Source organism: Arachis duranensis, chromosome 3, assembly GCF_000817695.3.
Source record: "Arachis duranensis cultivar V14167 chromosome 3, aradu.V14167.gnm2.J7QH, whole genome shotgun sequence".
Lineage (NCBI taxonomy): Eukaryota > Viridiplantae > Streptophyta > Magnoliopsida > Fabales > Fabaceae > Arachis > Arachis duranensis.
This window is the reverse complement of record NC_029774.3, coordinates 111,798,622-111,811,127: the sequence shown is the minus strand read 5'-3', so window position 1 is coordinate 111,811,127 and position 12,506 is coordinate 111,798,622. Positions and strand designations below refer to the sequence as shown.

The 12,506-nt window shown below is 37.0% G+C and overlaps 3 protein-coding genes and 1 long non-coding RNA gene across 7 annotated transcripts; 2 read left to right on the top strand and 2 right to left on the bottom strand.

Moving 5' to 3' along the window:
• Positions 1-1,293: 1,293 nt before the first annotated feature.
• Positions 1,294-4,496, top strand: LOC127745736 (uncharacterized). The gene is made up of 2 exons (XR_008007167.1): positions 1,294-1,532; positions 4,032-4,496. It is a non-coding gene; the product is annotated as an uncharacterized LOC127745736 (long non-coding RNA).
• Positions 1,529-4,496, top strand: LOC107480208 (F-box protein At5g39450-like). Of its 2 annotated transcripts, XR_002372738.2 has the most exons (3): positions 1,529-3,475; positions 3,602-3,694; positions 4,028-4,496. XR_002372738.2 is itself a non-coding variant. In XM_016100356.3 (2 exons), exons 1-2 carry the CDS (start codon positions 1,701-1,703, stop codon positions 4,029-4,031), a joined length of 1,779 nt encoding a protein of 592 aa, XP_015955842.1. In that variant the 5' UTR covers positions 1,529-1,700; the 3' UTR covers positions 4,032-4,496. The 2 variants fall into 2 exon arrangements, 1 of the variants encoding a protein (XP_015955842.1); XM_016100356.3 differs by lacking the exon at positions 3,602-3,694.
• LOC107480182 (vacuolar protein sorting-associated protein 20 homolog 2-like) lies at positions 4,408-6,008 on the bottom strand. Of its 3 annotated transcripts, XM_016100324.3 has the most exons (6): positions 5,885-6,008; positions 5,534-5,686; positions 5,298-5,450; positions 5,091-5,174; positions 4,861-4,987; positions 4,418-4,771 (listed from the first exon to the last, which is right to left on the bottom strand). In XM_016100324.3, the coding sequence occupies exons 1-6, from the start codon at positions 5,984-5,986 to the stop codon at positions 4,746-4,748; spliced, it is 645 nt and encodes a 214-aa protein (XP_015955810.1). In that variant the 5' UTR covers positions 5,987-6,008; the 3' UTR covers positions 4,418-4,745. The 3 variants fall into 3 exon arrangements, with proteins under 3 accessions (XP_015955809.1, XP_052115306.1, XP_015955810.1); XM_016100323.3 differs by having other exon boundaries at positions 4,408-4,771; positions 5,091-5,450; XM_052259346.1 differs by having other exon boundaries at positions 4,414-4,987.
• Positions 6,009-6,664: 656 nt separating this feature from the next.
• LOC107480207 (lipase-like PAD4) lies at positions 6,665-11,195 on the bottom strand. Its single transcript, XM_016100355.3, has 4 exons — positions 11,031-11,195; positions 10,557-10,881; positions 7,743-8,495; positions 6,665-7,602 (listed from the first exon to the last, which is right to left on the bottom strand). The coding sequence occupies exons 1-4, from the start codon at positions 11,051-11,053 to the stop codon at positions 6,781-6,783; spliced, it is 1,923 nt and encodes a 640-aa protein (XP_015955841.1). The 5' UTR covers positions 11,054-11,195; the 3' UTR covers positions 6,665-6,780.
• Between the last annotated feature and the right edge of the window lie 1,311 nt (positions 11,196-12,506).

Sequence of the window (12,506 nt, the reverse complement as noted above, 5' to 3'; positions counted from 1 at the left end):
CCGTACTTCCGCCTGAAGCTCGGCGATTTGGGCGAGGAGCTCAGCCTGTGTGAATTATGGAGTTTCCTTGTCAGCCATGACCGAGGATTGGGAATCCTGCAAAATAGAGTAGAGGACTGAAATAAGGAAAAAATGGGGTCAGATGTATTCCGGGCCCCACGGTGGGCGCTAAGTGGTTCGTCCGAACACTGAGGAGGCCGAGCTTAAGCGCTTTCGAGTAAGTCGTCAACAGAGAGGAAGAGCTTTACGTTGGCCAAGATCAAACACTGCGGCGGGAATACCTGCAAAAGATACTCCGACGCTCAAGTTAGTAATAATCTTAAGAGAGAGTAATTAAGTGAGAGTGAATAAGTGAATATGAAAACTGGTAATGGAACTTGAGACTTAGCCGAGGATATTTGCTCGACTTTATAGGAGTTGTTTGACCATTTACTGTGGATAGGTCCTCGTTTGTAGGTTAGGTATGATATTTTGTTTTTTGGTGATTAGGTTTGCTGAGCACGTTTTTTATTTTCAAATGGGTGAGGCCGTTACTGTTTGTTTTCGTGCTGAACATATCAGGCCGACGATATTATCTGCTCACGTGCCGAGGTTCTTGTGCGGCCAAAGATAAGGGTGACGTATTAATAACCATTTAATAAATTTATTCTGATCTTATCTTTGTTTCAGATTTCGTTTATTTTTTTAGAGAAATAAATATTTTTGAATATTATTTTTTTAAAAAAAAAGTTAATATAACTATAATAAAATTTAAATTAATTCAATCAAATATATTACGATTCAATATAATTTAAACACAAATTTAATATATAATATACACATAAATTTTTTGACATATAAAATAAAATAAAATAAAATAAAAAATTTAACAAAACAATATAATAATTCTTAAATTTTACAAAAATTTTACGAATTTTTGTAAAACCTCATTCTCTATTTTCATTTGTCTCTATTTATTGGTAGGAATTTGTCTCCAATTATGATAATAAAAAAAATTATTTATCTGGTATCTTAAAGGTATATATTAAATTTATAAATTAAATTTTTTTTATTAAAACGGTTAGTCTTCACCATAATAGCTAAAATCTCAATTTTACATTTAAATTTTTTTGATATTATAATTTTAAATAAATCAATTAATTTTTTTAAATTTATACTAATTCTAATGATTTTATAATTTAAATTTTATTATAATTTTATATTTTATGTATTTAATTTTTTTTTTGTGATTCCACGTATTTATTTTATTGTGTCTCCTTAATAAGTTGAACGAAAAATATTTTGGGAGTTTTGACGCGAGCGCTAAGGTTCATGAATGGGCACGGCGATTCAAAGATGGCAGTAGCACTCAAAGTAACAGTGAAAGTGACAGATGGAATCATCTCTTTGGAAAATCCAACGCAATGGCGACGACTTGACTCGTAACTACTTCCCTAACTCAACTCACAGGAAACCCCCATTTCCCAAATCCCACAAATTTGCATCAATTTCAGTTCAGTTTTTGCTCACTCAACCCACTTCCTTCCTGGTAGGTTATTTTTTTTTTTCTCACCCACATGTGTATCTGCTATCCATTAAGTAATTGAATTTCAACCGTCATTTCAGAAATTTATAATTTTTTCTGGGTAATCTCAAAGTTTCAATTTTTTGTTTCCACCATTGAGTTATAGCTGGGTTGATTGATCTATTGTTATCTCACTATGTCGGTACCTGGTACCATTGATTCAAACTCAAATTCAAGTTTGTTTCTTTCTCTGCCTGATGATGTGTTTGCCATGGTGTCACGCTTCCTCTTGCCCAGAGATGTGTGTAATCTCAGCTTATGCTGCAGGAGCCTCTATGCTCTTGCAGCCTGTGAGAAAGTGTGGCTTACACAGTGTGACAGGATGGGGATAGTTCCCCATAAAGACCTTGTTGACTGGAGAACCGGTGTCTCATCATACAAGGCGATTTGCCGTTTTCTTCTCAATATTAAACCCTTGATTGGGATATGGGTTCATCAGAATCCTGAGCTTGGGAACCTTGTCTATGTCATGCCTGGTTTCGTATCGGTTGTTGGGTGTAGGATAATCCCTCAGGAGCTTGGTCCAATGGGGATTCATGATGGTCCAATCCTATGGGCTCCTGTGTTTGAAATTATTGGTGATTTTGATGGTTCACCAACATTTTTTCTTCATGGGAGGGAGAAGGGGTTGGACTATATTTGTCATGGATCATTCAAGTCCATAAACAAATCTTGCAATGTACTATTGCTTGAGGTTGAACCAAGGGAAAAATGTATAAGAAATAAGGAAAATTCTAGGTTACAAGGAGTGGTTGGAAGTAATAATAAGGCAATGGTTCCCTTCGGCAGGTTGTCTCTAAGTGATAGGAAAAAGTTGCTTGAGTTCACTACTAGGCATGTTCGGCAAGAGGTTCCTCATATGGCAATGGGACCCTTGTTTCCAAGGTTAAGGGATTGCTATGAGAATTTCCAGAAAGAATTGGTGCTGTTGAGGGGAAGAAGGGCACTCCTTAGTCAAATGTACAGGCTCGATCATAGTCAAGTTGATAACATAGAAAATTCTGAGGAGGCTGTTGGTCCTAAGCAATTAGAACAAGATGACAGAAGAAAGAGTATCGAGTGTTCAAGGGCTTTAACTATTCTTCTGGATGGGGAGGGCAGTGATGCACAATATAACAAGAGAAAAAATGGTGTAAAATTCTGGGGTAGCCTTAAACAGATGCTAGGAGGGTCTAGCTCAAACAACAGCCATCATGAGAAGAAGCATGTGCGGCTTGAAGAGTTTCTTGGATCAAATGATACAATAATGCTGACATTAAAGGCCTCAACTGTAAAATTATCTGCTTATCGAGCATGGCCAAATATGCCTGAGAGTTGGTTTGCACTTTACAAGATGCCATTGCAAGATCCAACGGAGGACCAAGTTTATGCCGGTTTATGGGGAGGAACTTTTGGTTGGCCTCCTGGAAAACCTTCCGAAGACAAGCCTGGAAAGGCTTTATTCTTTCTTCTGCTCTCTTATGAGGAGTCTCATGGACAACAGCTTCTCATTGCAACCAAAATATTGGAAGGCACACATTATGTGTTACATCCAAATGGTTCAGCAATGTTTATAGTGAATATCAACGAGCCTTCATCTGAACCATTTCCTTGGAACTCTGATGCTGACTCCTATCCGATTAATATCAAGCATTCTTTCACGGGTGAGGGTATTGCAAATGGTTACGGATTCAGATACCCTGGATCAAAGCCTGGTTCCCTCTTTGAATTTCAAGACGGTGTCCTTGCCTTCATTTGGAAGGACTCGAGGTCTGTTTTGACGTTGCAGAGACTTAACTTGCAACAGCTTTTGAAGAAGGGAGAAAGGGTGCATTGTCTGCCTCCCATCACAAATTTTTCATGCTTGACAAAATCCTACTCAAATGTGTTTACTGGATTTCCTGATGCTTACACAAGTTCATCGTCACCAAGGTTTGCCTTAACCCTGACGTGTTAGCTTCTTTTATGTTTCAAAATTTGCTCTTTATCTTGGCATATTCTCAGTCCTCATTGCTTTGTTGTTTTCTTTGATTACCATGGTTATAATTGTGATTCTAGCACTTCTGAAAAGAAAAGCTCGTATTCATGATTTGCTGAAGAAAAGTTTAAAAGGGCCGTCTCAACTAGAAGCGAGGCTTCTTTCTATAATCAGTTAATCACTCTTCAGTTCTTGTTATCTTCTACAAACATAATGATTCTGTATAGCAAAGTTGTTCTTTCTTAGACCCCCGGCATCAGTTTTCTTGTAAGCATACAAAATTGCTTTGCCTCTAGAATTGGCGGTATTCCAAATTTCCAATAAAATCTATAGTAGACAACATAACACACTTCATTATTAGACAATATCTATAGTACAACATAGCGTTCAAAACCTACGGAAGCATACATTTGGAAGAATAGAAATAAATAGAATCCTAAAATCTTTTAGCAGTTATGAATGTTCTATTTCTAGTTTGGTTTGTAACTGAATGTTTCTTTTTACAGGTAGAAACACAACTAGTATATTAGTGGGTTGGGGACTACATGCTTTTTACGCGCCCCTGGCCGGTTTCCAATACTCAACAAGACCTGTTATTTGTCGAATAACACACCTGCTAGTTCCTGCTGCTGTGTTTCATGTTGCTGCATTCCGAATATCATAGATGGTAGTCTTTGCCTTATAAGTGCTATGAATTAGCTTCGCATTGAAGTATATAGATATACTATACCAGGCTGTTTATACAGATGGTTAAAACCATTTATTAAGGATTCAAATGAAAGTACATCTCATATAAAATGAAGGCATGGTAAATGCCTTGTATGACTACATTGATCATAGTTTATAAAGTCAATAGTTGTGGCCTCCGAATTAATACGGTTGCCAGAAATTTACCTAGTTATGGGAAGAATAGTGATCTTCAAATTTAATGATCCAATAATAACTAAGTCTATTTTTTTCTTAATTTCATAAAAATACTAGTTATCAATCTGTTTATTTTTTTTTAGTTACTTTTGATTTTTGAGGTTACGATTTACGACCCTAATTTAATACCTATATTTTTTTCTTTACAATATGCTCTTTTGTGTCATTGACGTATTATATATGGCAAAAGCTGTGCAAATTAATTATGCCAAGTCCAAATTGAAAATGTAACTTGTAAGGGCATAAATACCTGGAGGCCAATGCTTCCCCAAAATTTGCATGCAGGTCACAAATGATCTTTCAAGCTGGCAGGGGTTCCTCCATAACTGTTGCAACATTAATCATTAGGAGTTATCAGAGTTCGACCATCCCTTCGCTTTGCATGCTTAAGAAAAGAGGAGAAAGGGATACGTACCTTTCTTTGTAGAATTGGCAGCAACTTCCACATCCGCTGCCGTGGTTGGGACGACAGGAAGGTCCAGTTTCTCGTCTGTATATATAGACGCTGCTGTGGGAACTTCAGGAAGATCGTCTTCAATAAGCTGAAAAACCAATACCATAATTATGGCGAATTAAATCTTAGAAACTAATCTATCAAATATCATCCCTCTTGCCAAGAAGTATGGAAAACCAAAAATATCATACCTGAGTTTCCAAGTTTTCAAATTCAGCCAAAACTTCCTCCTCGTCTTCTGCTGATAACTTGTCTCCTAATATTGCATTAATTTCCTTTAAATTCAAGAAAATAGTGGCATCCATCAGTAAGCAAGGAAGGGAAATAATGAATGGGAAAAGAGAAAAGCAGCAGCAAAATATGGATAGCAAAACAAATTTAGAGGCAGTTAAACTTACATCTTGATAAGCTTTAGCTTCAGCTGTATCATCCATAAGTTTCTGAACATCCTCGATGTTTAGCTCATTCTGTATCGCCTTCAATGCATTGCTTCCGGCCTTCAAACTATCAAAGACATCCTTCTGCTTACTTGCAAGTTCAATATCTGCTAACTGATGAGCAAGGAGAATTGTTTTAAGTTTAAAGGCAGAAGTCATTGGAAATCTTCATAATAATCTGAATATAGAACCATTACTTGTTGCTCAACATTTATAAGCCAGGAATCCACTTTCTTCAGCAGTTCTTCTTGTGCTTTTTTCTTCTTCAATGCTAACAAGGCCCTGTCCTTCTTCTTTTCACGAATCAAGTCTCGTGCAGCTTGCTTTTCCGCTTCAATAACAGCATCAAGCTGGTAAAATGAGAATAAAAAAAGAGGAAATAAGGTCAAGATTGATACTTTTTCGAACACCAACCAAAGACTGAACATCTTATAACTCAAGAAGCGGGTTTGATTCAAGACTATCATGAAAGAATGGAATTGGAAAAATCTTATTTTTAAGGCACAAATTGAAATAAAAATTCAAAATTAGAATAGTGTTGGAAGAACCTTTCGTTGATATTGAGAAAGCTTGCGTCTCTGGGTCTTGAGTGCAAGAATTGCACGATCGACATCGGTGACCTTTGGCTTCTTGACGAACTGATTCCCCATACCATCAATCAGATTTTGATGAATGAGTTTGGAAATTGAATTGAGTTGATCATAGAGAGGGATTCCAAATGCCAAATGGAATTATTGCTTTTTTTTTATTAATCTTGCCTTTGAATCTTGTTCGATTGAATGTTACGTAATGAGACAAAACAACACTGCAAAGAAAGAGAAAAGGTTTGGAAAATAGATAAAGCAAACTCAACACCACCCTGGCCATGCCCATGCAACGAGCAAACGAAAAACAGAAGCCAGGCAATGTTCGTTATTCTATATTCCATTCAAAAGGCATCAACAATTTTTTTTTGTTAATATTTAACTAATCTAATTATTTTTTGTTTTATCTTGATAAATTTTTCTTTAAAGAAAGATATATAAGATAAATGGGTAAAAATACATTACAGTTGTTAACTTGGTTTTAATAACATGATCATAAATTTGATTGAAATATATTAGAGAAGTGTTGACCAACAAAATTTATTGTTTTTAGCCAAAAACAATAAATTATGCTGACCTTTGAGCTTTTCTTTTGTTTTAATTAAATTTTATTGAGAATTAGTATCTCTAATCCTCATTTCTGTTGCGTGGACTTATTAAGTCAACAATTTTTTTGTTTTATATCATATTTGTTGCTGGGAAAATATTCAGTGGTTTCGAATCAGAAAGGTTGAAGATCTAGGATGAGAATAATTCACTACTGCTTTCTAATGCTAATACCATATATAAGGAGGATCAGGATCAGTTCTTACACATAATATATTACAATGATCAACATTATTGATCCGAAATTGCACACACTACGGAACAACTTCACCATCCAAAAAGCCGGTAAGCTGATGAGGAAACATATTCAACCTTTCTCTCAATTGTTTCAGTTCTCTTAAATCCCCAACCCATATACTATAACTTGAATTCTTGGCAAGAACATCCTTAGACACCTCCTTCTGTTCAATCAATTGATTGGCATAAACCTCAAATTTCTCAATCTTATCCCAAAGAAGAGCCAACTTATTTGTGTCTTTCTCACTTCTAACACTATCCAACCAGTCCCTTGCTTCTTCCACCTTAGCCCAAAAGCATGAATCTTGAGTCAAGCTTGCAAACGTGCTTCTCACACTGTTCTCTTCAGCAGCACCATCCCTTCTTATTCTATCCTTCCACCACCTATCAAACATCACATACCTCCTCTCTCTATTTCCATTCTCCATGTAATGGCCCTTTGTCCTATGCAACCCTTTCCTATAATACTCAGCAATATCTAGTGGCTCCACCAGTAGTTTATAGAAATGCGAAGTGTTGACCCACTTCGCTCGCCTGTCAAAGTCGTGTGGAAGCTCGTTCTTCTCCATCATTTCGATCACATCATTCCAAAAGCGAGCCAGCTTATGACGGTTGATGTTGACTTTCATTGCACTCTTTGCGGACCGGCTCTTGAATGAATCATAATACCCTACTTGTTCATCATGTTCATCGCACAAGGCTTTATACCATTCTATTTGAGCTCTGTAAGGCACAACCTTGGACAAGGAAAGAGCAAGGGATGCAGCATTCAGAACCGGAGAAGGACCCATTCTCCTTGTTGTCTTTAGGCATTCCATGGCAGGTATGATTAGAGATTCCTGTTAGTTGTATTACAGTCATTTGTTCAGTGAAATCTTCCAATAAAATATGAACCTAAAATTATTCTGGATACTAGTGATTAAAATAATTGATAATAATAACTACCATTGGTATTAGAGTGAAGATGCAGTGTAGTTACCTGATTAGCCAATCCTGAAGATTGGATGGCCAATTCAAGGCCTGCTTCATAGCTTGATTCAGGAATGCTCCTCTGCTTGGGTGAGTTTCCTTGAGTCAAGAATTGCCAAGAAACTTTGTCAACATAATAACCATACTTGAGATGATCCTCAATACTACAATCTGGAGAACCTGTTGCAAGCATCAAATGCATCATCTTGGTGATTGTGGCAGGACTATCCATACAAACTGCTCCGTCTTCCGAGACAAACAAATAGTTCCCAAAAGGGCGAAACAGGATGGGCACAGACACTTCCCCTTTGCTTTCTCCTTCTCCTTCTCCGTCTCCTTGTGTTGCTGCTTCCAAGTAATCCATCACGGCGGTGAACAATTTGGCTTTCTCCCTGTCAGTTATTTGAACCGCAAGCTTCCCGAAGTCTGGAGAAGTCATGGACAATTGCCAAAACTGAAGGAGGAAATTGAGCTGAGAAGTGAGAGGCGTAATCGGGGCAAAGAGAAGCCTTGGCATTATGTCATGCTTTGAGACAACATGGCAGAAGTTGCCACTCCATCTTTCTCTGAAGATAGCTGTGGAAAATGAGTCATTCCCCAGCAACGGTGAGCCATAAGTGATGCACAACACTGACACAGAGGAAGAGATTGCTCGCAGGTATGACAGAAGCCAAAGAGTGCATAGAGAGGCAGTGGCTCCTCCAATTGAATGCCCAGTGATCACAACTGATTTTGTTTCCTTGTTTCCCAATATTTCCAGCATCTGAATGGTAGCATTAACTTTCATCAGTTTATTAGTTGGGAATAAGATTCTAGGGGAAACAATTTATCCTCTTAAGATTCTAACATCAATACTAATTGTTAGTGAATATTTAGCATGAACAAATACTAGTAACATGAACCTATAACACATTTATTTTTCATTCTGTTGTTTAACTATTTCACTTACTCCCAAAATTGATAACTGGTAACTGTTTGTAGTCTTGCACCCGAATCATTAACTTAAATAATACTTAGGGAAGAAACCCATCCATCTTCCTGTGCCGTGATAATTAAGTTTATGCCAATCAGATTAAAAATAAGGTTGGTTTAACCTACTCAAATTATTAAAAAAACTTTCATTCCACATTTATTTATTCTGATTAACGTCATAGTTACTATTCGTATGTGAAAAATTAGTAATAGAAACTCCTTTTTTTTTTGGGATCACCCACATGACAGCAATTTCACTTTCCTTTTCTTTCTATTATTTAACAAAAGCCATCAAAGTAGAATAATGATGTACGCAATGAAAGAGAATAATAGTAAGTTTTAATTTGAATTGTTGACTCTGAAAATCCACCCCACCATTATATTTCTTTGTTTATAAATAGCAATTATCTTTGCGTGATGATGGGGGGCAGTGGTTAAAACTTAAAAGTCTTCGCTCCGAAAATTTTAGGTGGGGGCTTGGTTGTTAGCACTTAGCACATCCATGAAAATGATAGATAGCTTTGCTTTGGGAATTGGGACCCATCTCATGTACGAGAGACAGCATAAAGTAGGTTTATTCCGCGAGCGTTCACACTCGGCAATACTCGACACTCCTCACTTTTCACTGCAAAAAATAAAAATGATCTTTGCTTTTTATAAGTTTATTATTAGAATATTAGAGACATTAATCTATAGCTAAACAGAAAGCACTAAGCAGCCTCCACCACCATCACCTAAATGCTAAAGCTCACTATGCAATATTCTTCGGTCTTTCACTAATTCTGCAGTGAATTGCTATAATTTAGTTGGTGACCGTGTACCATAGGATTGTAAAGCTTCCCAGGCTTTTGTAAAAAAAAAAAGTAATCAAAAAGTTACTTGGAAGTGGCCCATTATGAGGGAATAACTGTTATTACTGTATCATAGTCATAGATGATAATAAAAAAACATGGCAAAGTGATTCTTTTTCTTAATATTAATAATAATAATAATAACAAAAATACTAGAAAGCCAACTAAACTAAAGTAAAAGAATTCGATTGATAGCTCAAAGTGATAAACCAAAAAATTAAATTTTACTTGTATTCTAGCATTTAAAAAAAGAAAAAAAAAGAAAAAACACTAAGTGTGAAAGTGAGAACGGGTTGAAGATCAAGATAATTCTATTGGATGTCAATTTCATCGTTTTTCTTTATTAGTGGATGATTATGCTATTGCGTATCACGTTTTTGGTGTTGTCCCTTCTAAATATACGCAAATAATGTTGCCCTCCTCAGTCCTCACTAACTTGGTCACGTAAGCAAAACCAATAAGGAAAACATCTTATCAAAAGATGAATAATGTTACCTATCTAATTTTTTTTATAAATTAAAATTCAATTAAATTAAACTATAAAATATAGATGTGTAGTATTATTCTAAAAAATATAAGACAATATCAATCGGAATAGCCCAAGAAAATAACGAATACATATCCATGGCTGCAAAAAAACCACAATGCCCATTCTACTATAGTACTATAAGAAATGATGGCTTAAATTCTCATATTTCGTCTTGAAATCTTCTTTATCCTCATTGATTCTAATATGGTTTTATTTAACAATCAAATTCTTATCTATTTATTATTATAAATTATTAAACAAAAAAATTTAATTTATAATTAAATAATAAAAAAAATAAATTCTGATCAATTTAATAAATCTGGTAACGTTATTCAGAAACTAGAAGATTACGATCCTAACTTGTTCAGACTGCTAAAAAAGGAAAGAAATTAATAAACATGCCGCAAACAATAAGAATATGCTAACACAAATACATGAGACAAGATTAAAGAAAGGAATTAAACAAACCAACCTGGGTTTGGAATGAATGAAGCAAGGAATTGAAGAGATTGAGGATGCCGGCGTGGACCATGACAGGTTCCTCCCCTTCACGAATACACGAGAAGAAAGCCACGTCACCAATTCTATCCAACGGCACCATGTTCCTCCACGTGTCGTCCGATCCCCCAACCATTTGCACGCCCGAGAAAGCCACGTAGGCCACGCGCCCTATTTGCTCCGCCACGAAGCTCCGGTGAGCGATGGCGCTTCTGTTGACGTGGTTGCACAGCCTCCATGACTCCGCCAGCAGCGGCGTCGACGCCACGAAAGTCGCCAGCATCTCGCTGCTCTCAAACCTGCATAGTCCCAAAACAAAACTTCAGATAATGAGGTTTTGATTAATAGACGGATTTATTATTGTTGTTGTTATGGTAATTTCGTGGAAGGTTTCGGGGTTTTGATTTTGTTGACATTTTGAGTGGCGAAGCTAATAGTGAGAACTTACGGTGAAGCTTCGTTGATAGCCATGGAATAGAATAGTCTTTGCTGAAGAGGGCGAATGTGTGGAAGAAGGTTTGAACGAAGAAGAGATGGACACTTGAAAGTGTTAATCCCCTGAAGGCTTCAACTTTGAATAGCCCACATTTTATATTGTCTTTACAAATTTGTAATTTGCTCACTGAGAACTGAGAAGTCAAAAGCGAAGTCGTCTTTCCATACAATTATCTTAATTATCTTTGTGGGGACAGTGATCAAAGGTGGACCTCCAACATACCGCGTGAGCAACAAGACTCGGTCTTTTACATTTTTGCCATCATAATAATTATAACTCAAGACGCGTTTGCGTATTTAGGGGGTGCAAAACAAAGTTACCAATGATAGAATCAATGTAGTGTAAATAAATAAAATTATAATTGAACACAAGGAATCATTTTCTCTCTGTTCCGGACCTGCCACCCGACCCCAAAACGGCCAAACAATGGTCTGACTTTTAGGTTAAAATCCTTTCTACGGTTTAAATTGGTTAGAAAATAAAAAAAGTTTAACCAACATTCGAATTCGAATTCGAATATCTTTTATCATAGTCAATAAAATAAAACAAGATAACTAAAAAAAATTATATACGAGGAGCCAAAAGTTCTTTAGGATACGTTTTCACACACAACCTTAATTTTTGCTTTTTAAATCCATTTTAATTTGAACGTCGGAGTATCTTTGCAGGTACCATCACCTACCGCTTCAAAAATCCGATCATATCATCACCAAGACCGACATGTCCCCGATCCTTTTCTCAACCCGTACCAACGAAGTCTTGTACATTGGTGCTGTCTGTGGGGACTTGTCAAGCTTTGGCAAAATGACAAACGAACACAAAGAACGATTCTCAAACCATCACTACGAACCAAACCCGTCAAATCCCCTCAGTGCACGAACCACAGAACGATGGTTTTCCCCTCCCCCACCTACCCACGGAAGGATAATCAGCGTCATCCACACGCAGCCAACCTATAATCAACAACCACAAACAGACAAGCCCCGATCTGGCAAACCCAGGATAATCGATGGACTGGAAAATAAGTGAACTGGATTATTCAAGAGCTACACCAGTGAGTACAGACTTTGGAAAGTCGGGTTGCCTCTAAAGAATGGTACCAAACGGAACGCACAAGCAAAGCGGTCTCCCGAACCGTGTCACGAAGAGACGCAAGGCACGAGAGGTCACCAGATCAATAACACGGCCGACGCAGGAACCGCAGCAAATCTTGGAAACCCGAACGCCATCATGATGAAGACGAAAGGAGATACCAGAAAGGTTTCAAGCGAAGAAGGAGTGAACACGTGATAATGGGAGCTACCCCCTTCACCGAGAGAATCATGAAGGCCTATAGAAGGATTTCGACAAACCAACTGACATGAAGTATGGTAGCACTAAGGATCCACAAGAACACCTAATGGCATTTGAGGCTAAGATGAACTTAGA

What these genes read in the sequence shown, in the direction of transcription:
- LOC107480208 (XM_016100356.3), top strand. Translation starts at nt 1,701, where the DNA reads ATGTCGGTACCTGGTACCATTGATTCAAACTCAAATTCAAGTTTGTTT.
- LOC107480182 (XM_016100323.3), bottom strand. Translation starts at nt 5,986, where the DNA reads ATGGGGAATCAGTTCGTCAAGAAGCCAAAGGTCACCGATGTCGATCGT. An exon ending in TTATAAATGTTGAGCAACAA is followed by an intron (nt 5,451 to 5,533) that starts GTAATGGTTCTA and finishes CTTGCTCATCAG; the next exon opens with TTAGCAGATATTGAACTTGC. An exon ending in TGCCAATTCTACAAAGAAAG is followed by an intron (nt 4,772 to 4,860) that starts GTACGTATCCCT and finishes ATGTTGCAACAG; the next exon opens with TTATGGAGGAACCCCTGCCA.
- LOC107480207 (XM_016100355.3), bottom strand. Translation starts at nt 11,053, where the DNA reads ATGGCTATCAACGAAGCTTCACC. An exon ending in TTCATTCATTCCAAACCCAG is followed by an intron (nt 8,496 to 10,556) that starts GTTGGTTTGTTT and finishes GCTACCATTCAG; the next exon opens with ATGCTGGAAATATTGGGAAA. An exon ending in CTTCAGGATTGGCTAATCAG is followed by an intron (nt 7,603 to 7,742) that starts GTAACTACACTG and finishes TACAACTAACAG; the next exon opens with GAATCTCTAATCATACCTGC.